Here is a 27,135-nt window from a genome sequence, read left to right as displayed (position 1 = left end):
TAGGTTTGCTGATAATTTTATTTATTTATAAAAGCATTTGTAAACAGACATTGCATGAAAAATATAAAGGCAGTGTACAAAAATATTGTTGAGAGTTTTGGTGAGAGGGGAGTAGGCTGTATGCCCGAGTCCGTCCTACTTCCTGGATCCCGCAATGATTCAATTGTTGGTATAACCAGGCCTGGTACCTGGCAACCTAAGTACAGTGGTGCCTCGCAAGACGAAAAGAATCCGTTCTGAGAGTCTCTTCGTCTAGCAGTTTTTTCGTCTTGCGAAGCAAGCCCATTGACGGATTAGCGAATTAGCTTTTAGCGGCTTATCGGCTTAGCGGATAAGCGGCTTAGCGGCTTAGAAAAAGGGGGGAGGGGGGGAACCACAGGAACTTGCAAGACATTTTTGTCTTGCGAAGCAAGCCCATAGGAGATTCGTTTTGCGAAGCACCTCCAAAACAGAAAACTCTTTCGTCTAGCGAGTTTTCCGTCTTGCGAGGCATTTGTCTTGCGGGGCACCACTGTATGCGCTGCTATGGTAACAAAGGAAGTGGCTCTGTGTCAGAGGCCAAATGGGTGGGGGCCCCCACCTCAATGGTCTGTTAGTTAGAAAGCTTCTCAGCAGTGCCTCTCTTTTTTTAAGGAAAAAGGGTGCCAGTACTCACCATGAAGTTGTTACAGCATGTGCCACACTTTTAACATCTGAAGATGAAAAAGGCACCGGTACTGCATACCCTTGAGTGCCCCCAGGGGGGAAAAGCACTGCTTCTCCGTCTCCTGATGTAGTAAACAACTTTTTCAGAACATCAGTCTACCATGCTGTGAGCCTCTCCATCGTAGGCTCAGGTTGTATATATTTCTAAATAAACCATATATACTGAAGTCACTACAGTCTCTGCTGTCCCTCATTCCAAAGAAAACCTGCACCCCAGGTAAGCACCTGGAATCTCACCCTGCTAGGAGATTGGGATGGCGTGCAACAATAAGCCCTACTAAACACAATGGCACTTACTTCTGAGTAAACCTGAATAGCATGACACTGTTGCGGTCTTCAATACTTTCAGCAAATGCTCACTACCTGTCCTCAAGGAGAAAACACTCACCTTGGGAATCAAGAAGGAAGGAAGGGAATTACAGGTTCAGTCCATGGCATCTCCAGGTAGACCCTAAGAAATGGCTCTGTTTGAAACTCTACTGCCAGTCAGTATCAATAATACTAAGTGACCTGGGAAGACAGGAGTGCCTGGCGTGCTCTGGTCCATGGGGTCACAAAGAGTCGGACACGACTAAACGACTAAACAAGTGACCTGGGCCAATAGTCTGACTCAGTATAAGACAACTTCCTACAGTCCTATGGCAGGACAGCAGCTCTCCTGAACATGACACTCAAGGGTGTGATAGAAGGCACAGAGCTCAGGGCTCGAGGGAGCAGAATCGAGGGAGGAAACTTCCAAGAGTGACTATGCTGCCTTTAAACTGCTTTTTAATTTGAGCAGGGGTGTTCCTTGCTGCAAGTGCTCACATCCCTATTTGGCACCAGTTGTACATCTCTGAAGAGACACTTCTACAAGATGCTCTCCCACCCCTTTCTGCCGGCTGTCTAACTTCTGATCAAGGCCCCTGAAGATGAGCTCATTACTTGGGCAGGTTTGTTTGGGAGTAAGCTTCTGAAAACTGAATTTCAAGCCATTGTGCAGGGTGTGAAGGGATCCCCCCCTACTTTCTCTACAATAATAACATTCAACTTCCACTCCAAAAGTTCTCCTAAATCTGTGCCATGGCCACCATCCCTTACTCCCTCTAGACACTTAACTTACCAATAACCTGGTGACAATAGAGTACAGGTGCAGTATAAAGGCAATTAGCTATTACATTAAGCAAATATACCAACATTTGTTTGTTTCAATATTATGGGCAACGTTACCTAGTTACTTCAACATAGTAATACAGGTTGCTCCTTTTCTTTCCATCCCAGTTAAGCCTTAACCAATGAGGTCACTGCTGGAAGCCTTTTCTATCAGACATAGAAACACAAAAGCTGCCTTACGCTGAGATAGACAACTGGTCTATCCAGCGCAATATTGTCTACACTGACTGGCAGCAGCTCTTCAGGGTTTCAGGCAGGAGTGCCTCCCAACCCTACTTGAGAGATGCTGGGGCCTTCTGCAAGCAAGGTCTGCACTTGAGCTATGGCCCTTCTTTTACCATTGAGCTAGGTCCTTTACTGATTTATTTAAGTGCAACTCTATTTTGGCTCTTTCCTGTCCTGCTCAACGGCAACTCCTGAACTTGCTTTGCTGGCCAGTGCTCAGCTAGATATATCCACCAATTAAAATATGCTTACCATCAGTCCCTCTTTTGTGTACTGAAAATTCTACCACCATCCTGTTACAGCTTATCACTGAACCAGAGTGGAGATTTTCAACAACATAATCACCCATACATTATATTATGCTATACAGTATTTCATTATATTACATAATATACATTACAACCTCATTAAGCAGGCTTTCTTCACATAGGGCTTCAAAGCAGGGGTGCCAACTTGAATAAAATCTTGTGAGAGCCCAGGTAAGCCACGCCCTACATAATCAATCACATGATGCAATGCACACACACCATTTGAATGGGAATGCCCATCAATTTTGTGGGGGCCCACAAAACAGGACCAACAGGACCCACACACCTCATGGAAGCAAGCAGGGGATGTTTGAAAGCAGCCTGCAGTAGATTTTTCCTGTGGTTCTTTTTGTATATTCATTGTCTTTATACAATGATTTATCAAAGTTCTAAATCAAAGGTTTTATCCAAGGTTTCATCATTTGCATCTACATAAACTGCACATTTGATTTTATATTTTTTCTTATCTTTTTCGGTTGTAATGATCACATACGAAAAAAAACCAGATCCATCGCCACAGTTTTCATTCTGTATTTTATCATCAACTGGATATACTCCGTTAAACCAGGAAACAATGGCTTCCTCTGCTCTTATTCCAGGTACAAAACAGCGAAGAGTCACCTCGCCTGTCTTTGGGTTGCTGGTGACACATTCTATCTTCATAGGCTGAGTTGGTAACTTAGAATCTAGAGAGAGGGAATAGGAAATTGAATAGGAAACTGCTCTTGAAGTACATACCTGGAAGAGGCATCTCACTAACATTAAGCATCCCTGATTGTGATGTTCAGTTTCCAATCCTTTGCATATTTTCCTCAAGTCCAGTGGTATATAAATATATTGTCATACATTAAGCAGAATAGGAATGGCATAAATAGAAGCATGACATGAGGAGCTCCTCTGCACACTTTCCTGTTTCCTTGCGCATTTCAGAGGGCTGAGAGGAGTGGTCACTGTGGCCACAAATAGTGTCAGGCTTTTATGCCAGAAGAAAGTTTGCAGATCCCTGCGTACAAGTTTCACAGAACGGACTAAGTTGATCTTTCAGATCATCCCTTATGAAAATAATGTGCACGTTTAGTGTAACTTAATGGTCTGGTTGAGATGTAATGATCTCACTTTAATAAATAATGGTTTATAAGGCAGATTAAAGATTGTCCAAGTGCTCTCTTCTCCCACTGCCTCCTCCAAGAAACATCTAAACAGTTTTCTGATTTTAACTGGGACTACAAACCAGAATATGAAACCACTGAGTCAATGTGTCATGTACCTGCATTTTACCTACACATGAGGTGCAATACTCACTTAAACCAACGTGGTTTTTGTTCACTGGTAAAGTAGACACTCCTTCAAGGCTATCAAAGTAACCTTGTTTAAAAGAAGAAATAACATATTAGGCCTTGGGCAGGCATCATGTCACGTAACAGAAATACTTACAGCAAAAATGCTACTCAACTGAATCAACATGCTTTCAACTGCAATTAGCCAACTGCCTTCCAAGGGTAGCATTTGGGGGGTTGTAGTGGGGAGAGATACAGTCAGAGCAATATTCATGAAAAAAATTCAAAATCTAGTTCTCTGATGAATTCAAAACAAAATTTCTAAAACCAGGTGTGTTGTAAGAGCATTATGTTGACTTTTGTATTCATAACAACCAGATACACTTGTCTTCTGAAGAATATTATTAAATATGAGAAAATCATAAGCTACCCAAAAGACTACAAAGCCATCTTTCAGCCATGACCGAGGGTGCATCTACACACAGGGGGGAAACGCTATAATTAAATTATAAATTAAATTGTTATAACAAAAGAAAAAACTCTACGTAAAACACATAGAAAAGTATTGTGCTCTACAGTGCCACCTGTTGTTCCATGTTTATAATGCATTTAAAACACTGTTGTTTTTTTACTAATGTAGCTGAGTCCTAAGTAATGGAAGTGCTTAATTGAGAAGAGGAATCACCTTTTCCCCTATTAGCAGTGTTTTTTGAAGGGAGATGTTTGAATCCCTTACATAAATTCTGTACATTCTGCTCTGAAAACATTTTTTAAAAGTTCTTACCTTTGCTTTTCCACACAAAGCTTTTTTCTTTAAAATCCTGTGTTGCTTGGTGAAAAACTTCACATCTGATTGTCTTTTTGGAGTCTCTTCCTTTTGGACTAAACTGTAATTTGCTTACAAAATAACCTAACTTGTTTTCTCCAATCTGAATGTTCCTGGGATTGTCTTCAAATATTTTTTTCCATTCTTCATACCATGTCACTTTTATGTTGCAAGGTGCAAAATTTGATACGACCATTTCCAAAGAGATGCTCTCACTGTTTTGCATTGGTGTTGCCTTTATTTCAGACATCTCAGGGCGGTGAACTACATGGGGAGGAAAGGAAAGGATGTACTTGAAGTGACAATACAAGACAACAGGAACATAAAAAGATGCCTTATACCAAGTCAGTCCATTAATCCATCTAGTTCAGCGTTGTTTACAGTGTCTGGCAGCAGCTCTGCACAGTTTCAAGTAGGGGATATTTCCAGCCCTGCCTGGAAATGCTAGGGACTAAACCTGGGATATTCTACTGCCCTTCCCCAATGTGAATCTATTCTATAACTTTCCTCTAAAAAATACAGGAATTTTGTGAAGGATTTAAATGTGTTATTGTTTAAATCACACTTCAGATCAGCAGGGTTGCAAGGATATTCATCTTCAATGAATATAGATCCGAGAATATGGTTTTTGATTTTCTAAAAACTTGGGGCGAACTAGTAACATCGGTGCCTATGTGTGAACATATGGTGTGGTTTTTGTTTTTGTTTTTATTAGATTTACCTGATTTTTCTATCATGGAATCTTCAGAACTACTAGATGCAAGTCTGCAAGAAAGTTTGGACCTTCATAAAACAAACAAAACTGGCAGATATTAGGGATACATGACACCTAGTAGAGACATGGCTATACGGTACACCTATCAGAGTACACAACCATGTCAAACCTCCCTTGTTGCAAAGGGAACTGCTTTATATCATAATACTACATCGATCCTCAATTTAATATACATTTTATTTTACGCAAACCACTTAGACATTTTTACAATCACTTAACAACATTTTTAATATTAAGTGGTTTACAAATTTTGTTAAATAAACAAGCTCAAATTGCCATTTGCCTAAAGTTGAAAGAACCCAAAGGATTCTCAGTACATACCTGGGAGCTTTAGATACACATCTCTAATAATGGGCTTTTTCAGGTCGCCATATGTCACACTGAAAATAATGAACTTATTATGATCCAAAGCAGTTGGTATCAGCTGGAGCTTAGAAGACAACTTTAAGCAGCCATTTGAGTCTTTGACTGGCCCCTCTGTGTCCACACCTTTACTTATTTCAATACCCCCATCAAGCCATTGAATATTTATGTTGCTAAGAAAGAAATCTGTGACTTTACAGGTTAGAGACAATGTAGTTCCATATTTAGGATAATTTGGTTCACACGTAATATCTGTAACTTTGGGGTAACCTAAAAAATGCAGATGCAGAGAAAACAAACAATTGAAAATATTAGTTTAAATTCAAAGAATGCTAGTACATCTGGTATTGCAAAACAGTAAATCAGAAGTGACAAATGGCAGATGGGGTGTCACATTAGTATGTTACAGCAAAAGCTAGCCTAGTGTCACTTTATAACACATATATCATGGCATAAACTTTCATGGACTACAGGCTACTTCATATGATGCATGAACTCCTATCCTCAGTGGATACACACATGGATATATACACACAGTCTCTCTCAAAAAGAGTTGGGTTTGGAAAAATTACAGTTGCTTATCCTTTCACTCTCACTACAACCCTGGTTGAAATTAGAGGATAGAATGAGCAATTAACACCACAGTCTTGTCAAAACTACCAAGTTTGCCTAGTTTAGATGTTATGGCTTCTCCCAATGAACTCTGGGAGACAGATCTTTTGTAAAATCAGAGCAATCTCACAAAACTACAAATTAAAAGCTTTGCAGATTTAAATAGTTCAAATCCACACAATACGGTATATGGAGAAATGATAAGAGTATGCATATAATGGCAGGAGAGCCTTGGCAGTCTGTAACATATTCTAACATATATGACACCCACATATATATTATTTGTTATTAAATGCATATGATTAAACATGGCTGTGTTTTATTCTGGTTGGAATAAAGTGTGCCATCTTTGACCTTCTGGACTGAAACAGATGAGAGCTTCGATTTCTCATTGATTCATGTTTTAAATTGGCTGCACTATAATGCTTGTCATGTTTGCAATTTGCCACTAGCCGACACTATAATTTTCCTACGAAGATGCACATATCAGCTATGAACTTGCTTTGCTGATTTCACCCAGAAAAACTTCTAAACTAATTTTATGAAGGACTTGACACTTCCGTGCAAGGACTCTCTGAGTCATGTTTTCCATGTGACAAACCCACGATAGCATCACCTAATGACAAAGAGATACAGGTGATCTCTTTCAATACAAGTTATCAAAGACCCACAACAAATACAGATACAGGAAACAACTCCATTATGTATTTCCAGTTTTAGATAAATCATTTAGACAGAAAGCACAAGTAGTTGTTCATTGCACAAGAACTTGCTGAGTACTCACCTTTTAACATGAGCGGGTAACTATGTCTTATAACTTTTTTACAATGGTTGATTTGAACAATAAAGTCTACTGCATGGTCTTCTGGTTGAGGTATAAAGGATACTCTGCTTTTCTTGCAATACAGATTTGATCCTGGGTCCAGTTGTGGCTCCTCTGTGTTACTTATAGCATCCAAAGGCTCATTATTGCCTCTTAGCCAACAAACGTCACACTCCCGTGGGCAGAAATCTTCTACTAAACAAGATAATGTGATGAGTTTCCCACACTCTGGTACAGGAGGCTCACATTCAAATTTGGAGACTTTGGGAGTACATTCTGTAAATAAATAAATAAATAAATAAATAAATAAATAAATGTATACATACCAAAAAAGTGATATTGTTAGCAAGTAGAATGCAACTGGAGAAGATAATAAGTATGGACTTTCTTTTGTCCACATGAATTTCTGATCTGAAGAAGGCAGGGAGTACACAATCCCGTGCAGGCCTTATACCATGAAATGCTTTAAAGGTCATCACTTTGCCCTTCGTACGGGCTCACAAGTTATAAGAAACTAGTCAAACTGAACGAGATTAAGAGAAATAATCTCCACACAAGCCACCTGTGCTGCTTTCCCATTTTATCATTCACTTTTTGTAGACTGATCAAAGAGTTTAGCTACAATCCTGCATTGTTTCCCTTTGTGTATCATCATTGGCAGCAGAAAGTATCCCACTGCATTCATGCAGCTCTCTCACCTTTCATCTGTTGACAGAATTCTTATACAGTGGTACCTCGGGTTACATACGCTTCAGGTTACATACGCTTCAGGTTACATACGCTTCAGGTTACAGACTCCGCTAACCCAGAAATAGTGCTTCAGGTTAAGAACTTTGCTTCAGGATGAGAACAGAAATTGTGCTCCGGCGGCGCGGCGGCAGCGGGAGTCCCCATTAGCTAAAGTGGTGCTTCAGGTTAAGAACAGTTTCAGGTTAAGAATGGACCTCCAGAACAAATTAAGTACTTAACCCGAGGTACCACTGTAATAGCCAGTGAAATATGTAGCATTATTCTAAGTGATCATTTCCGCCCATTTTTCCTACTTACCTATGACTTTAAATGATATTGTTTCAGTAGACAAACGATCTGGAAAGGCCTCATGTCTAACTTCAAGTATAAGTTCAAACTCCTTCAGATGCTTTACATCTGGAACTATGTTGACATTGCAGTAAACGTCAAAAGTGCGCCTTTGTTTTACTTGCAAAGCTGGATCAAAGGTAAACATGGTCTTCAAAGTATTTTCAAGATCAGAACTTTCTTCCTCTTTTCCAGTGATGATAAGAGGTGTATCTTCTCCATGTTCAATATTGCTGCCTGTCATAGTATTCCAAGAGCACAGTTTCAGTTTTTCATTCCTGCTTTGGTGTTTTAAGAAAAAAACTATTTCTAAAGGCTTTGGACGAAAGCCTTGCAGCCAGAACACCACCAGTGCTTCTTCCAAATGTTTCAATTCCTTATTTGCAGTTGCTGAAAATATCCCTGGTTGAACTATAAAGAACAAAACAAAGAATTTCAGGTGTAGAAACTTGTAGCGCAGTGTTTCAACGGATACTATTATAACAAGTCATCTGTAAGAGGAACATTCTTACTGCAGTTTACAACAAAGCATTATTTTTCTTTTTTGTAATGATCACATTCAGTCTATCGCAAATGCTAGTGACTGCTACATGGTGAATAGTAATGTATGCAAGATGCTGTATCAAAGATCAAGTGGCACAGTCCCTATCCAGAGTGCTTGCAGTACAGATCAGGTAAAGCATAACTGGAAGAAAAAGACAGTCCTGGATCAGTGAGATTAAGAAGAGTATATTTTTGAGGTTAGGTTCAGTTGAGTATAGCAACAGCCTTACTTAAGAAGCCAGTTCAGCAAAGACTGTTTAAAGCTTTAAAGGGTTGGGGATGATATGATAGAAAGCCAGAAGGTAGGAGCAGGGATTTTAATAAGATGTTTGCAGCATATGAATTTGCACAAAGAATCATTCTGATTTGGAGGATAATTCCTTCCATAATTCCTCTGTGGCAATAAGACATTGAATAGTGACAGTTCAGTGAACAAAAAACCTAACAGCTTAATGTATTGTATTAAGTTCCATGTTCTCTTAAGCTCCAAAATGCTGGGTTTTGCAGCTGTTAAAGGTCACACCCTCAACAGAGGTGTTATTTAGACAATATGGATGGCTATGCAGTAGATGTCCTATGTTGTGATTAGTTCCACCTTAAGCAGAAGCCACCATGATATGTTATGAGTACCCATTAACACAGAACGGATGGAAGTGTACTGGCTATGTGCACCTTTCCCACAGAATAATAGGAGTTTAAAAGAACCTTATGGTGATGTGGGGTGCTATCTTCAATCTATAAATCTTGCTCTCTCTGTGTGCGCCCTGGAAGCTTCAGTAAAGTTGCTTAGCTCACCAACCCAAAACAGTTCTTGTTTTAAGCAGTTGTTTTACCTGGCACACACAAAATACACACTCTATATTTACACACTATATACAGGTTGCACAAAGGCTTTTCTCTCTTTGGTCCCAGAGGAGTTTGTTAATTCAAAATCCTTGCTGAGCAAAATCCACATGCCAGCCTTCTTTTCAGATGAGCTCTCCTCAAAGTGTTTCACAATGATCCATCCCTTCCTGATAACAGCCACTGACCCACAAACAATTCTCTAATCCGAGCCCTTTTATACATATAGTAGCATGCTTACTAAGTTAGCCATATTTTGAAGAGCAACAAAGATGACGCTATGACGACTTGTTTTAAATATCTCTACTATATGTAGGATATAGAAGCTGTGATATATTGCTGAGGGGGACAGGAGAAGAGAAAAGGAAAGCAAGTCTATGTCTCATCCAGAAAGTATAGCCAGAGACATTTGGGCAAATTTAAAAAATCTACCCGGACAGAAACAGCGGCGTAGCGTGAGCTGTCAGCACCCGGGGCAACGCAAGTAATTTGCGCCCCCTAACCCGGGGCAAGGCACGTAATTTGCGCCCCCCCTACCCCCTAACCTGCGAGTTGCCGCTGGTGCTGCTGCCCAAACGACGCCGCTTGCCCGGAGGAGGAGGGGGCAGAGAGGCGAGGAAAATGCAACTGCCCAGCAGCTGCAGCAGCACCGGCGGAGGCGGGGCTGTGAGGAGGGGCTGCCTGGCGCGTCCTCCGCGGCGAGCGCTGAGAGCCGCTGCCTGCCAGGCGCCTTCAGCCGGGCGCTGCGAGACATGCAGCTCCGCTACAGCCTGCGCCCGAGGCTCTTCGGCGACTCCGGAGGCAGCGAGCGCGCCCCCCCCAGAAGTTGCGCCCGGTGCGGCCGGCACCCCTGGCACCCCCCACACTACGCCACTGGACAGAAATTTTACCCCTGAAAAAGAGGACGTGTCCTGGAATAAGACTGGGCAACCAAATCTGCCCAGTAAATTGATAAAGAAGTCAAATTGAGCCAGGTGCATTTTGGAAATGAATCAGTGAGTCAGCTTTTCCCTCACTAATGAAATTAACACACTAGCTATATTCCTTAACACCTTAAAGGTCATTCAGTCCAACTCCCTGTTCAGTGCAGGGTAGCCACAGATTAAGCATTCCTTCTTATTCCTTTTGTACATATCCCACCCAAGTATTTTGGTTAGCTTTGTAGTCCTGAATTAAGAATCTTGCAGTGTGCTATTTCTGTATTATGTAGACTGAAGCAAAAGAGCTGAGAAAGAGTGCTTTATCTGTGACAGGGGCTGGGACTAAATGACCTTCAGGGTCGATTCCAGGACTCACTTTATGTGGATGTTATTGGTTGCTAGTTGAGTACTTGCAATGTCAAATAGTAGCTTCAGTTGTATAGACTCCATGAGTCTTTTCTAGTGAGCAGATAAATCTGGGGCATAGGGCCACCACTCTGTCACTGACAGCCATCCATCTCCAAGATAGTGCTGAAGCTAGAACTAACCAGTTAGGACCTCTTGCATGCAAAACAGATGTTCTATCACTGAGTTATGGCCCTTCCCCAATTGATTCAGCAAAGAAATCTTAGCCACTTAAAAGAAAACTTAGTCAAAATTCTTAACCACAGGCAAGGAGATTTTTTGGTGCCTGGTGTACTGGTGCCTAGGATGTTTTGAATACTGTCATTTCAGACCTAAGTTTACCAAAGATTAAGATTTCACAAAAATACTAATTTTACTTTAATAATAATGAATATGTGCATGTATTATGTTTCATATTAATCTATTTTTGTAAACCACCCTTAACCACATTTGATGAATAGTATAGAATTCTCTTAATTGAAAAAATTAAATAATCAATTAATTAAATGTTTCCCATTACTTACTTTTCTTAAAGTACATTATGTACAGAATTACAGGAATCACACCAAGTAATAATAAAACAAGTATCACAGCCAACCAGGTAAAATTTGGTGGTGGTTCTGTAAAGAGAGAGAAATTGTTCTTGTTACTTATCACACAAAATAGCAAAATGTTTCAGCCTTGTGGCAACCTTTTGATCAGAAGTAATATTTCATATTCAGCTACTCAATAGTGGCAAAGTTATTTTAGCCTCATTTATTCCAACTGCACATAAGAAAAGTCCTGCTGGAGAAGCCCAAAGACTAATCTGGTCTAGCATGACTATAAGGTTTCCAAAGTGGACATAAAGACCTCTCATATTGTTGTTTGCCAGAAAGTTATATTCAGAGGCATGCTACCTCTGATTTTGGAGGTAGCCATTGGTGGGCTTACAGTCAACAATTGTGTCCAATCACATTGTAAACCCATCTAAGCTAATGGCCATCAACAGACCACCACATGGCAGTGAATTCTGTAAGTTAAGCATGTGTTGCATGAAAAAGTACTTCTTTTTGTCTGCCCTGAACCTCTCACCAGTCAACTTGACTGGATGATCCCAGATTGTGTTAATGGAGAACTAACTTCCATCCATATCACACATAAAGGTAAAGGTAAAGGGACCCCTGACCATTAGGTCCAGTTGTGACCGACTCTGGGGTTGCGGCACTCATCTCACTTTATTGGCCAAGGGAGCCGGCATACAGCTTCTGGGTCATGTGACCAACATGACTAAGCCGCTTCTGGCGAACCAGAGCAGTGCTCGGAAACACCATTTACCTTCCCACCAGAGCGGTACCTATTTATCTACAGTGGTGCCCCGCAAGACGAATGCCTCGCAAGACGGAAAACTCGCTAGGCGAAAGGGTTTTCCGTTTTTTAGCTGCTTCGCAAGACAAATTTCCCTATGGGCTTGCTTCGCAAGACGAAAACGTCTTGCAAGTTTGTTTCCTTTTTCTTAACACCGTTAATACAGTTGCGACTTGACTTCGAGGAGCAACTCATAGAATGCAGTGTACATAGTAGCCTTTTTTGAGGTTTTTAAAGACTTTGGTGATTTTTGAAGCTTTTCCAAAACTTCTTTTGCAGCCATTTGGTAAGTTAAGCTTTTAAAACTTTTTGGGGGGGTTTTGGATTTTGGGTTGGGGTGTTTGGAATTCAAGGACTTGGTGTTGGGCAGGGGTTTGCAAGAATCTGGAAGCTTGTGTGTTTTTTTCTGCATTTTTATGATTTTCTGTGACCATTGGGCCACTCTGCTGTTTTTTTAAAAAAAATCTGGATTTGAATTTCTGTGTTCTGGGTGGTTGGGGGGACAGTTGGGGAGGGGTTTGCAAGAATCTGGAATCTTGTGTTTTTTTCTGCATTTTTATGATTTTCTGTGACCATTGGGCCACTCTGCTGTTTTTTTAAAAAAATTCTGGATTTGAATTTCTGTGTGCTGGGTGGCTGGGGGAACAGTCGGGGAGGGGTTTGCAAGAATCTGGAAGCTTGTGGTTTTTTCCTGCATTTTTATGATTTTCTGTGACCATTGGGCCACTCTGCTGTTTTTTTAAAAAAAATCTGGGTTTGAATTTTGAAATGCTCTTTACAGTATGTGTGAATTTAAAGAGCACTTAATAAACTCTTGTTGTACCAAATTTGGCTTTGTTTGGACTTTTTTTGACCATAGGAACGCATTAATTGATTTTCAATGCATTCCTATGGGAAACCGTGCTTCGCAAGACGAAAAATTCGCTAGACGAAAAAATTCGCGGAACGAATTAATTTCATCTTGCGAGGCCCCACTGTACTTGCACGTTTGAAGTGTTTTTGAACTGCTAGGTTGGCAGGAGCAGGGACCAAGCAATGGGAGCCCACCCCGTCGTGGGGATTCAAACCGCAGACCTTCTAATCAGCAAGTCCTAGGCTCTGTGGTTTAACCCACAGCACCACCCGTATCCCAGATAATTATATCACACATAATTTTATACAATTCTAACATGTCCCTTCCTCATATTTGCCTTTTTTTAAAAAGAACTAAAAAGCCCCAAGTGCCATAACCTTTTCTCACTAAGGAGTTGTTCCATCCCTAATATCATTTTTGGTTGCCCTTTTTGTGCACCTTTTCCAGCTCCACAATAATCTTTTTGAGATGCAGCGACTAGACTGTGCACAGTATTCCCATAGATTTGTATAAAGGCATTACAATATATTTTATCCCTTTCCTTGTGATGCCCTAGCATGGAAGTCCCAATGAATAATGCATTTGTAAGTACAATATGAATCTTTGGAGAAAGGAGAAAGCTACATTTCAGAACATTGGGCAGAATTAGTGGAAGGTGCTGAAGGCTCCAGGGTGTGTGGGCAAATATCCTCTCCCCTTCTGGATCAAAAGCCCCTACACTCATGGAAGTACACCAGTTGGATGTGACCCACTATTATACACATACACACACACACAGAGAGAGAGAGAGAGAGAGAGAGAGAGAGAGAGAGAGAGAGGCAGAAAAGGTTAACAGAAGGAATACCTGTTACTATCAAAGTGGCATTGAAGGCCTGCCGTATGGAAAATGATTTGTGTCCCACAACACAACTATAGACATTTCCATTATCTTGTAAAGATGGTTGTAGCCCCAGTTTACTGGTTACATTGAAAGTGCCATCTCCATTTTTCACAGGTACCCCTGTGCAAATATCATCTGCAGGTACAACTTCATTATTGTCACGTTCAGATTTTTTCTCCCAATGAACCTCAATCAAAAGAGGATAGAATTTATTCACTGTGCATGACAGGGTCTTCTCCTTGCCGTCTTCTAGTTCAACTGTCCTGGGAGACAGCTTTACTGAAGGTTGAGCTGCATGGAGATAATAAAAAGTGTCATTTTTTCTGTTTTTACTGCATTTTTATACAGTTTTTCAGACAAAAGCTGGTTGAAAGTGAAATGAAAGTCATAGTTCATACTCCTGATTTCTCAGAAGGACATGGTCTAAATTAAAAACCTGGGGTGAGGGTTGTTTAAGCAGAAGGGGAAGGCTGGGGCAAGAGGCACAGAAGAGAAGTCCTGAACAAGGTGTTTTGTGGGTTAGGGGAACTGTGTGCTATGGGTGGGAGGGGGGAAGCCTACTAAGAAGGCTGGTCAAGAGCCTTGGTTGTAATAAAAATGAACAAGAAGGAACTTGGGGGGAAATAATGGTGGAGGCAAAGAGCTGAAGAAAGGAGTCCAGGAGAATACCAAAATTGGGCAAAACTAGAGTTACAAACTACTCTGCACAACTGGATGGAAAAAGCAGAAAGGTAAATAACGGACCTGGAGTGTCAGCTGACATGGAGGGGAATTTTATGTTCCCAGGTCCTTCAAAATGCCAGCTGGTTTATTTTTTTCCACCATTGATATGAAGGTATTTTTTCCTTCCTCTGCTTTGTTATTTTTGTTGCTCTTTATTTATCATTGTATTGTTTAAGTAGTTAAGCTGCCTTCATAGCATTTTGACACTGAAGGATACAGAACAATTTTTACAGGTATACATACATACATACATATATATTTATATATAAGATTATTACAATTTAGAACCTAGACCCTGAGAAGATAATTATGTCAGTGGCAGCTTCTATTGTTAGTGTAGCTTTTGTGATCTGGCAATTCTAAAAGCGCAGTGAGGGCAAAGAAGGCAATGGGAGTGGACTTAACTTTCAAAGATTCATTTGAACTAACCAGCCAATTCTTTGGCTTCAAGTGTTTCAAATATATATGATAATATCAGTCTGTCGACTAGAGCTCAGGTGTTGAGTGACAACACAAAAACAAGGCTACTAAGACACAAGGAGGAGATAGTAGCATGCAGAAGTAAAACAACAACCACAGGGGGAAATCTAAGGAGGCATCCCCCCCCAAAAAAGAGCATGCTTAGTAGCCACAAAATACTGACAACCTGTTGGGAATGGGGAGCATGAAAAATTGGGGTGATGAAGAGAGAATGCAATGGGGTATCTTGGATACCACCTGAGTGTCTGGAGGCCTTAGTGGGAGCACTCCACAATACAACATTTTGTGGCAGGTCCCACTTGGTATATAAGAAATTGCTTAGCAAAACTTTTAAGAGTCAGCTATACCTTTCCATAACACAAAGTGACTTTTTTTAAAAGAGATACGCTTCTTAAGAGCTGTTTGACATTAGAACAGACTCCCTTGGAAGGTAGCAGACTCTCCTTCTTTGGAAGTTTTAAAGCAGAGATCTAGTTGAGATTCCGTTGGGAACCCATTCCAACTCTACAATTCTAGAGTTCCATGAATCCCAGGCAGGTGATTTATAGTTAAGAAAGGTTGGTAGAAGTTTAACACTTTCCTTTTCTCTCGCTGTACCAAACCACCCCTACACGGTTCCAAACCTGCATCTCCTGGGGGAGGGGGGGCTGAAGCAGCTTGGAATGTATTTTGGTGCTTGGGGGAAAGGATTAAGCATGCTTCTCGCACCCCCATAGTTCTCTGTTCTAAATTACTGTCTTGCAAAGTGACTTTTCTCTAAAGATGGGTGATATCACATACATTTCCTTATATAATGCTTAGTTAGACCTTAAAGCTACTGGGAAATTCTGAAATGTACAAGTTCATTTTCTGTAAGTTTTCTACAAACTTGTTCAACATAAATACTTACCAATTACCTCTACAACAGTGGTTCCTTCATTTGAATCTGGGGTAACAGTCACAGAACATCTGTATATTCCTTCTTCACTAATCTGTATTTGGGGGAGGGAAAGTGCAGCATTGCCTTTTATCAGTTCACTTTCATCCATTCTTGCACCGTTTCTATAAGATTTAGGCACTCCAGAAACAATGGTGTATACTATATTTTCCGCTTCCTTGGAAGAAGGCTTCCAATACCACTCAACAGCAATTTTTGCAATCTTTAGCTCTGGAGTACTGTATTCAGAGATCTCACATGGTATCATCACATCTGTATCCAAGACTGCCACCATCCGACTTTCCATTGTCACTTTCAGAGATTCTTCGTAAATAAAATAAAAAAGCATTATTGCAAATAGGCTTTTGACCTTTCTAACAGTAGGAGGCTATGATTCATCACTGCCCATATTACATGTATGGGAAACAAAATAACAAAATAGTCGGTGACCCTTTCCTGTGGCACTTAATGCCATTTTGATACAGTGGTGCCCCGCAAGATGAATGCCTCGCAAGACGAAAAACCCGCTAGATGAAAGGGTTTTCCGTTTTTCGATGCGCTTCGCAAGACGGATTTCCTAATGGCCTTGCTTCGCAAGACGAAAACGTCTTGCAAGTCTTGCGATTTTTTTCGCTTCCCCCCCCTTTTCTAAGCCGCGAAGCCGCTAAGCCTTTAATAGCCGCTAAACCACTAAACCGCTAATAGCGCTAATCCCCTAAGCCGCTAATAGGGTTGCTTCGCAAGACGAAAAAACTGCTAGACGAAGAGACTCGTGGAACGGATTATTTTCGTCTTGCGAGGCACCACTGTACCTTATTTTGAAAGAGACCACAATTACCTTTATTTTGATACCAAAATAGGCCCAATCGGTTAAAAAATAAGTGAAACAGGAGGGTTTTTTTCTAAACTGACACAGAAATTGCATTAGCCTAAAAAGGTAAAGGACCCCTGACAGTTAAGTCCAGTTGTGAACGACTCTGGGGTTGCGGCGCTCATCTCGCTTTACTGGCCAAGGGAGCTGGCATTTGTCTGCAGGCACTTTTTCCAGGTCCTGTCGCCAGCATGACTATGGCGAAACCAGAGCAGTGCACGGAAACGCTGTTTACCTTCCTGCCGGAGCGGTACCTATTTATCTACTTGCACTTTAACGTGCTTTCGAACTGCTAGGTTGGCAGGAGCAGGGACTGAGCAATGGGAGCTCACCCCATTGTGGGGATTTGAACTACCGACCTTCCAATCAGCAAGACCTGGCTCTGTGGTTTAGACCACAGCACCACCCGTCTAAATCGCGTGAAAATTGAAATTTTCAAAAAATTATCCTGCCCCCAATTTTAGACCAAAAAATATTTTAAAAATAATTTGAGGTTATCTCATAGGTATCTACACATAACAAAAAAAACTGAAGAAAATCTAAGTCGTGAGAGCACATGGCACCAGGTGATTTGGTGTGGAATGACCCTTTTAGAAATATAGGGTTGGATTCAACTAACCTGACCCTCCAGTAGAAGCCAGCAGCAGGGTTCCTGGTAGTAAAATGGGGCCAAAAAAACAAAAACTTAAACCATAGTCTCCTATATTTCACCTGTGAACTTTGCTCTAATCTTTAACACTAAGGAATGGGCAGTCAATAATATTTTAGGATAGACAATGGCAAAATGTTGAGGATCCCTTTCTTTTTCTATATTTCATTTATGTTTGTGTAGCCTGTATGGTTTTTAGCAATGAAAAGATCAAGCTGATGTCCTGTCACTAACTGTTATTAGGCTGTTGCTCTGACTTGAGGGTTATTTTAATTTAACAACTGTTTTTTTCTTCTTTCTCTATCTCAACTTGAACTGCTTTTCTGGGATTCACAGTGCCATCTAGAGGCCAGAGAATTTCCTGTTGCTGATTTAGGGCTTCTGGAAAGTCAACAGCATGCCAAAGGGCCAAATTTTAGCCAGGAATGAAGGCTTGTTCATTTTCACACAAATTGCCAAAACTCCTGATGGGGTTACACTCCCTCTGAAGGGAGGTGCTTCTGGATTCACTGCTGTCACCTGAGGCTCAGGTGGCCCCAGTGGCACAGAGTGACCTCCATTAGCTCCTACAGCTGGCCCACCTGCGCCCCCTGTCTAGACAGGTAAAGCCTAACTTCTGTTGCCTATGCTCTAGTAACCTCTAGGTTAGATGACTGCAACATGTTATAAGTGGGAGTGCCTCTGAGGATGGTTCAGAAACCCCGGGTGCTGCTCACCAGGGCAAGACAGTTTGAGCATATTATACTGATCCTGGCCCAACTGCACTGGCTGCCAATTAGTTTCTGGGCCCAATTCAAAGTGCTGGTTTTGACCAATAAAGCCTTAAATGGCTCAGGACTGAAATACCTCAAGGACTGCCCATCCCCATATGAACCAACCCAAACCCTATGATTGTCATTTGTGGTCCTTCTTCATGTGCAGCGGCGTAGCGTGGGGGGGTGCAGGGGGGGCCGGCCGCACCGGGCGCAACATCTGGGGGTTAGGGTTAGGGGGTGCAAATCCATGGGTTAGGGGGCGCAAATTACTTGCCTTGCCCCGGGTGCTGACAACCCATGCTACGCCACTGTTCATGTGCCCCCTCTGTGAGAAGTCTGGAGGTTGGCAACGGGCCGTTTCTGTGGTGGCTCCCCACTTGTGGAATGCTCTCCCCAGGAAGGCTTGCTTGGTGCCTTTGTGACATATCTTTAGGTGCCAGGCTATGGGCATAGCCAGGATTTGGGGGGGCAGGACTTTTGTTAGGGGGCAGAACCAACGTGATTGCTCAGTTACGGTAAGTATTTCTATTGTTTTACCCACTCCTTAGCACCATCCATGTGCTAGGCAAAAACATTCCTCTTCTCCCATGCCTTTGGCTATTTAAACCATCTATATGACCTGTGAGGGGGTTATTGCTTTAGTTTGTTACTATGTTATGTATTTTTGCGTTTTTATGTTGTCAGCCGCTCTGTGATCCTCGGATGAAGGGCAGTAAATATAGAAATTTAGTTAATAATAATAAGGTGAAGTGAAAGGATATGAAAGAAGGATTTATATCTAGATGTTAGGATAGAGATGATAAAGAAAACAGGAAGACACAATGAGAGATAAAGGAGGTGCTGTGGGAATGGTGGAAGTTAATGACTTGTTGTTGTTTTAGCGTTTATAATATTAGCTTGTAAGATGTTTGTTTTTGTTGTTGTTGCTTTCTTTAGTTTTCGAATGTTGATTTTTGTGTGTTGTGTACTGTTATTTTCTGTTATCTTTTGTGTTGTTGTTGTGTGGAAAATACTAATAAAATTTATTATTTTTTTAAAAAATAGTTAATAATAATAATAATAACGTGCGCCCTGCGGATCTAGACGGTAACGCAGCTGGTTGGCGGATTTAACACTCCGCTCTCGGGGATTTCTCCTCAAGCGCTAGAAATTAGCACACCGAGGGGGAAACTCCCGTTGAAACCAGCTGGTGGTTTCTCACGCTTCCCCAATGCAAGCTGAAGGTGTCCAGTGTGGATTCCGTTAAGAGTTTCTCTCTCCTTCCCCACGCGTTTTGGCTCCAATCCGTGGCCCAGAAATACGTAGAGAAAACTCCCTAGTCTCAAAAGCACAACTGCATGTCGAGCCTAGTGGGCACCATTTCCGCGAGGAAGAGGGGCAAGGGGGAGCTGGGCTTTCCACAGAGGAGCAATTACAAAGCGCCCCCTTCCTCCTCCTCTGCTCCAAACAAGGGTCCCCCTTAGTCCGCCTTACTCTCGTGAGTTAGCGTCCGCCTCGCCACTTGTCACAAAACTCGCTTCTCCAAGAGAGGGGAAGCGGGTGGCCTGGGCTGCCCCACTCTGCTCCCCTCCTCGCTCTCCCCTACATCCAGGAGTTTCCGCTTGTTTCCCCCGGGGCGAGAGCGACCTCCGCGCTCTTTTTTCCCCCAAGCAGGAGCCGAACTCACGGCGCGAGTCGCCCTGCGGCTGCCGAGCGGCCTTAGAGGAAGGAAGCAGCAGCTGCAGCAGCGACGACCCTCGCCCGCTCTGTTTACCTGCCGGCTGGAGGACGACGACGCCACAGAGGAACACCGAGAAGCCGAGCAGGAGGCACCTGCGGGCCGCCAACCCACCTCCCCAGTCCATGGGTCTCGCTGGTGAGGCGCGGTTTTCCTTCTACGCGAAGAACTCGCCAGCTTCCCGCAATCGACTTTCTCCTGTGAAAGGTTTCGCTTTCCCTTATGAGATTGCGACCTTTGGTTGTATTTGGACCTGTCGCAGATAGTGGGCAGGCAGGGGGCAGCCGCGAAACTTAAACCGCACGGAAGCTTCGCATGGTCCAAAAGTCAACTTCAACAGCTTGAGTAGTTAAACTAGGATAAATAAATAAATAAATAAACTCCGAACAAGAAAGAGCTCCTGTACGTAGCTGAGTACTAGGCAATAAACTTTCGAAGCTCGTATCCGTGGCGTCAAAAGAAATCCTCATTTCTCAGGCAGCTGAGGAGTGCTCACGAGTAAGCCGGGTTAAAATACAGGAGGTAAACAGAAAACCAAACAGGCACAGCACCTCAGCAAATCTCACAAATGGTTGACAGCTCAATTTAAGCCTAATCTTGAGTTTAAGTAAAATCTCAACCCATAGCCCCCTAGAGTCCTGAGTATTCAATTCATGCTCCAAGTCTCTCTTCCCCCCATATAGGCTTCTGGTTTATTGTCTCACACTGACAACAAATAAACTCTGTGTTTTTCTCCAATTGTTGGTTGCTTCAATACATTTTCTGTAGTAACCAACCAATAAATGTAATAAATATAATAATAAATGCTAAACATCCTTGTTTATGATCTACAGTGTTATTGTTTTTAATTCTGCCAAACATAACAATGCTGCCACAACAATCACTGGAAGAAGATGGTCATAGAGGACCCAAAGCAACTGACTATGAATTCAATTTAATTTATACCTCATGTATACAAAGTAAGGGTGAAACAACATTCTGCATACAAATATTGCACTGGAAATAACACAGATATGTACAACTTTGTTATACTATGCATCTGTTGGGATGCCCAGAGCATCTTCTTTGCAGGTGGAAGGTCCCAGGCTCAACCCCAGCATCTCCAGGTAGGACTGAGGGAGACACTGCCTGCCAGTGTAGACAGTACAGAGCTACATGGGCAGTGGCTATGTGCCAAAGAACTCTTGCTGAAAAGTTTCAATGTGAGGCAGGGTGAAGGACAAGGAAACATAGTCTCCATGTCATAAACCAAAAAGGAATTTAAAAACAACCTTCATGAGACTTGGGCCACCATCCTAAATATTCCTTTTTAGAGAAATAAGTGACACTAAAAACAAATGGACAATACTTTGAAGAAAATGCATTTATGAATGAAGCACCAAACCATGGAAATTATGTCTTATACCAAGTTTAGGACTAATTTCTTTTAGCCGGGGAGACAAGAATGATTAAACCTGGGAATTTCACCATGCAAACCATGCCCGGCATCACTGAGTTCTGATCTGAAAACTTTGCAGGATAGGAATTTTGCCTCTTACCAAGGGAAGTGAACAATCTTTGCCAAGCTCTCTGTCCCCATACAAAAACAGTAATCATGTCTACTCAGAGGTCAGTACTCAATTTATTGGGGCTTACCCCCAGGCAAGAGGTTAGCATTGCAACTTGGTAATACTTTTTGTGTCATAGTTTTTTTATACTTGGGGGTGGGGGAAAGTCCCAAGCATAAGATTTGTTTATAAAACAAACAATTGAACAGAAGCTGCAGATTCATTTTTAATGTTAGATTAATAATACTATAGGAACCTTATTTTAATTCTTCCAGATACATTGGTTGTGTCTGATATCATCTGCATTCAGCATGGTCATAGCCTCTTATAAGCATTATAAATTATGAAGTAGTTTGAATAGCCTGGCCCATACACAGCCATGACTGTGCCATATTTCCTTGTAGAACGTGGTTTGGCTCACAGTAGTGATAAATGAAACACCATAAATTCTGTATCCTGAACATTTTTAAAGCTTCTTGATTATAAAATGCAATAAGCTTTTGGAATCATACTGCAACCCAACTTTTTATTTTTGTCATGTGATTTTATTTATAATCTTAAAAGAGGGATGTATGCCACATAAAATTGAATGACAGAATGCTTTTTTGGTCTGTATATACTTGTGAGGCCACAAACAAAATACAGAAGATAACTTTCCAACAATTGTATTAGGTGAGCCTCAAGCAAGGATCACAACCTGTATTTAAGCAGCTGTCTAATGTACTGTTTCAAGTAAAACTGTAGAGAAATAGCCTTCCTCCGGGAACTTCTTTTGATTCTCATGTAGGGTCTCCTGTATGGGTAATATGAATTAAGTCATGGGTATCAGTCCAATAATCCTGTTCCATCGCACCTTGTATATAATCCAACTAGGAAGGCACTATGCATAGTTGCAGTTGCCTGTACTGGCTCTTCTACTGGCCATCGTGGGCTGTGGAAAAAGAAGTCTAGGGCTACAGAAAGACAATTTAGCCTATAGATCAGAACTACATTGCCATATTCATTTCAGGACCATAAAAAGGAAAGAGTGGCTGACACCGAGCAGGAGTAGGAGATGTCAAGAAGCAAGAAGGCAAAATTCAGTTAAGATAATGGAAGTTGAAAAAGGGAAGCACAGGACGGGTTCATAGGCCACTCTGACCATGGGCTGGTTCCATGGAAAGGCTGACCACCTGGCTTCTTTGACTCCAAGAAGCCACCTGTGTGTATTTGCTATCTGTTTTGAGATGTGCTCATATTATGACATTTGTGGTTTTATTAAAGGAGAATTTGGTGCATGGCAGTAGTCACACACTACCGGTTCATCAAGGGCAGGGAGAAAACCTGCACAGGTTTTTTCAAGTATCCACTACATGCTTAACAGTCTTATGCAAACTATGCGCCAAATTCTCCTTCCCTAACTTTTGTATAGGGAAGGCCTGCCTTTCATTTTATCTCTGCAAATATAAATAATTCTGTTATAGCAAAACAGCCAATTTCCTGGAAACAGAAATCATTATAGTTGTTTAATATTTTAATAGCCACCTCCTATTTCTGCCCCATCAGCACAACCATCAGAAAAAATACTGTCCTAAACGAATGTAGTTTTCAGACCTCATTTTTAAATACTTTGTATCCAGTCTTAATGCCACTGTCATTCCATTTGCTTCAGTAGTCTTTGAATCAAAATTCAAGTAGGAATAACACAGGAATAAAGAATGCCTTTAGGAGTCATGTTCAAAGGATAAACTGGGTTTCAGCTGTAATGAACTGGATGCTTGTTTTTGAGCTAAAATGGTAAAGAACTCTTAAAGCCATGTTGCTCTTAGCCAAGTTCACAGAAAAACAAAGGGTTATGTGGAGAAACTTGAATTATTATTGAAGATGCCGGCTTCAGGCTTCCATGAAAATATCCACATCTAAACTGCATGCCTTTTAACCTTCAGGTAATCATACCCAGTGTTAATTAATTTTAGCTTAAACTCAGAATGCAGCTTCTGAGAACTGCTGTTTGTAACATACTGATGATTTTCAAAGGAGTCGTTTACAGCAGGAGCCAAGCTGTTTTGTCCAGGAAACGACAATGAGAGGTATTTGCTCATTCTGCAAATATACTTTATCATCAAAAGAGCTCGCTTTCATAGCTCATAAAGGGATAAATGCAACTGGCATATTATGAAAGGAAGTAGGACAAAAGTATCTTCTTCATAGCTGACTTGCAGGGGATGTAGCCAGCTGACACACTGCATTCGGTTTGCAACAATAAGGATGGCTAAATCAATACATTTCAAATTCACTATTTCTGTTGAAGGCTTCTTATACTGGCATTCCTAGGCATATTCACTATTGCATATTACTCCCTGCTGCAATTAGACTTCCTTTTTTATGTGCAGAATTTATTGAAATCCGATCACAGGTGGTTTCTATGCATTTGGTCTCAAAGACCAAAGAGATGGGGGGGGACCCACCCTCATTCACTACACCCATCCTAAATTCCTGCTCTCCATTGTTGGCACTTTTAGGAAAATATTGTCATAGACTTGTGTCTTGATCAAGCAAACTTCCACTTTACACCCACCGACAATCAAGACTGTCGGCATCATGAACATTTACAAAAAAAAGTAAAAGATTTGTGCCTCTTAGCTTTTCCCTCATCAGTGAGTCTTCTGGCAGATTATAAAACATATTTAATTTAACCATGAAGTAGGTGGAGATTTTCCAAGGCACAAATGATGAAAAGCCAGCCAAATTACATTGAAGTCAAACAATAATGTTTTCCTGAGGATAAAATCTGGATGATATCCTTAAATCTAGTTACAAAATTAGAATATTTTAATATACCCTTCTCACCTGAAAGATCGGCAGCTTTATAAACCTGCCTTGTATCATTTGTGCCTTTGAAAGTCTTCATGAATCCAATGATTTGAAATGGGGATTTTAAGCTCAATTCCCAATTTGTTTTTACTTCTCTGACCACATCCCCTCCCACTTCTCTCCCAAAACTATGGTACAAATTTGAGGCACATGTGGTTAAGGGTGAGACTGAACGTGATCTGATCCTGCAGCTGTTTCTTGTACTGGTATGCTTCCTGGTGGTAAAGGCTGACTGCCTCCCGCAGGATGATTTTGAACATTTCCAACTGGTTGTGATGCAGCTGTAACACAAAATACGAAAAACAAAGGTTAGTTCTGTTGAACAATTACCTAGTAATCCAAATCTCAGAAAGTGTGGTTTTACATATTATAGTAGACTCAAATTTTACATGGGGGTTACATTACAGGGGGTTATGCATAAAGCTGAAATCACATAGTCAAAACGTCCCCAAAGGTTATTAGAGCAGAACTCCACATATTTATGGTACTAGATATTTTTTTCCTTGCATAAAATCACCTTTCAGAGAACAAAGAAGGTCCGCAGTATTTGCTTGTTCATTTATGTGCAGTAAGATTTTATAGCTCCATTTTCAATGGTATTTTCAATTTCAATGGTATTTTCCATTTTCAATGGCTCTCTTTTATGAAAATGCATCTTCCCCCCCACACACATACAAAGACACACTTACCCAAATTATATCTCTCTCTTTCATGTACAGCTGCTAAGAGATATATTTGGAGTTTGTATGAAAGGTGCCCCTATTTCATAGTAAAACATGATAGATTCTTTCATTTGAATTATCTGGCAAGGAAAGTATTTGGGTAGGGCTTCAGTTTCAGGCATCAAAGTGTTCAAACATGTTACATTCCAATCTAATGGGTTGGAAGGCTCCTTCTCTTATTTGCAGTAGAATATTAAGTGCCAAGCTATAAATTTGGTTCTGAATCGCACTGAGGGCATAAATAGTTTTTCTCACAAGCAATGAACACCATCATCAATAATATGTGTGTGTGTGAGAGAAAGAGAATAATTAATTTACATACGTGGCTGGAATTTCAGTTCTCCACCTGGTCCCGAAGGAGGATGTCCTTGCTGTAACTTCTTCTGTTCCATTTGTTGGACAGCCTGTTCGGCAGTTACAAACGTACATGGAATGAAATGGAAAATAGGTAATCCAAGGTGTATCGGGGTGTTAATTTCATGCAATAAAGCTATATATATATATATATCTTTGAATATGAACATCCATATAGTTCTTGTGTATCACAGTAAAGTCTGCAACAAAATGCCTTCTTAAATAAACTCAGCTTTGCATAGATTCTTCTTTTCTCTGGAACAAGTCCTCCCAAATCCAATAATCTACAGTGGTGCCTTGCAAGACGAAATTAATTCGTTCCGTGAGTTTTGTCGTCTTGCAATTTTTTTCGTCTTGCGAAGCACGGTGTCGGGAAAGTTTTGGAAAAGCTTCAAAAATCACCAAAGTCTTTAAAAACCTCAAAAAAGGCTACCACACCGCGTTCTATGAGTTGCTCCTCGAAGATGGCCGCCGAACTAGCTGCAGAGTTCTGGAGGTTATCTGAGGCAAGTTCTAAATCTGCTTTTTAAACAGGCTCGACACCGGGCCAACCTTTGAAACTCCCTTTATAATATTTTTTAACTCCTCCAGAGTTTTTTAAGTAGTTTAATAGTCCTTTTAGCTTGCTGCTTCTAAAGAAAAAGAGCTCCTTTGCTACCTTGTTACCTTGTTATCTTGATGTCCGGAGGGTTTTGCTCCCCGCGACGCCGCACCCCTCAAGTCTGACCGACAACAAGGAAAACGGTTGACAGCTGATTTATTGCCAACTCCGTGTTACGCTCTGAACTATAAGCTATCAAATTACAAATTACAAACAGCTACCCCAAATCTTGCCTCATTTTGGACCTTAGCCCATAGCTGGGTGGACAAAGATTTACAAATGGTACTTACCAGAAAGCAATGTAGGGACCTGGGGATAGTGACAAGCCCACTGTTCCAGGAGTGTTATGAGAAACAGAGTAAAATCACGCAATACTTCTTACACACAAGGGACAACGAAAATGGAAATGGAAATGAGCAAAAGATGGCTGAGATGGCTGAGTTGAAGCAGGATGAGGCTCTTCCTTTTCCCTCTGCTGCTCAAGATCACTCAACCTTCTCTAGAGGAATACAGGACACAGAGAATAACAGAGAGAATAACAACCAAAATAGAAATACAATGAGCCTGGCCCATGAAATAGTCTTGGCTGAGATATTATCTTCAGAGCTACAGGAAGAAACCCGAAACTCCCAGAAACCCCAGACTTCATCTATGGGCTCCCAGACGGAAAACAATGACTGCTATCCTCAGGACTGGCTGCTCTCTATAAATCTGGATCTGGCAGCTATGAAAAAATACTTAACAATAACAAACGGGCTGCTCCTGACATTAGTGGAAAATTATCCCTTCCAAGCTAAAGGCTCAGAACCCTATGGTGTTGATCCACAAACCACCCCTCAAGGGCCAGAATATACAAAGCAACCAGCAACCAGCAAGTGCACACAAGGATCAGCAGCGGAAAATCATTTACACCAAGGAAAGGACATAGGACTGCATGTATCTGCCCCTAAAACTGAATTTCCTATTGAAGTAAATCAAAAGAAGCGAGGCATTAGTAAGAGATCCCATAAGAA

General features: G+C 41.3%; 2 protein-coding genes across 5 annotated transcripts in view; both read right to left on the bottom strand.

Annotated features, from left to right (window-relative positions):
* Positions 1-21,978, bottom strand: NCR3LG1 (natural killer cell cytotoxicity receptor 3 ligand 1). Of its 4 annotated transcripts, XM_082193253.1 has the most exons (12): positions 20,082-21,978; positions 16,027-16,377; positions 13,899-14,225; positions 11,379-11,474; positions 8,114-8,554; positions 7,028-7,342; positions 5,590-5,901; positions 4,452-4,757; positions 3,693-3,758; positions 1,298-3,076; positions 510-1,215; positions 1-196 (listed from the first exon to the last, which is right to left on the bottom strand). In XM_082193253.1, exons 1-10 carry the CDS (start codon positions 20,170-20,172, stop codon positions 2,772-2,774), a joined length of 2,610 nt encoding a protein of 869 aa, XP_082049379.1. In that variant the 5' UTR covers positions 20,173-21,978; the 3' UTR covers positions 1-196; positions 510-1,215; positions 1,298-2,771. The 4 variants fall into 4 exon arrangements, with proteins under 4 accessions (XP_082049379.1, XP_082049378.1, XP_082049380.1 ...); XM_082193252.1 differs by having other exon boundaries at positions 510-3,076; XM_082193254.1 differs by having other exon boundaries at positions 510-3,076; positions 3,693-3,755.
* Positions 21,979-22,115: 137 nt separating this feature from the next.
* Positions 22,116-27,135, bottom strand: part of NUCB2 (nucleobindin 2) — a 37,493-nt gene continuing 32,473 nt past the window's right edge. Inside the window, exons 12-13 of the mRNA XM_082194409.1 lie at positions 25,490-25,571; positions 22,116-24,726 (exon numbers count right to left, since the gene is read on the bottom strand). Coding sequence (XP_082050535.1) covers positions 24,602-24,726; positions 25,490-25,571 — 207 coding nt within the window. The 3' untranslated portion in view covers positions 22,116-24,601. The remainder of the gene's footprint in view (positions 24,727-25,489; positions 25,572-27,135) is intronic.

Source organism: Podarcis vaucheri (genome assembly GCF_965113315.1).
Source record: "Podarcis vaucheri genome assembly, chromosome: 1".
Taxonomy (NCBI): Eukaryota; Metazoa; Chordata; class Lepidosauria; order Squamata; family Lacertidae; genus Podarcis; species Podarcis vaucheri.
The sequence above is the reverse complement of the archived record's forward strand: the minus strand, read 5'-3'. Positions and strand labels throughout refer to the sequence as shown.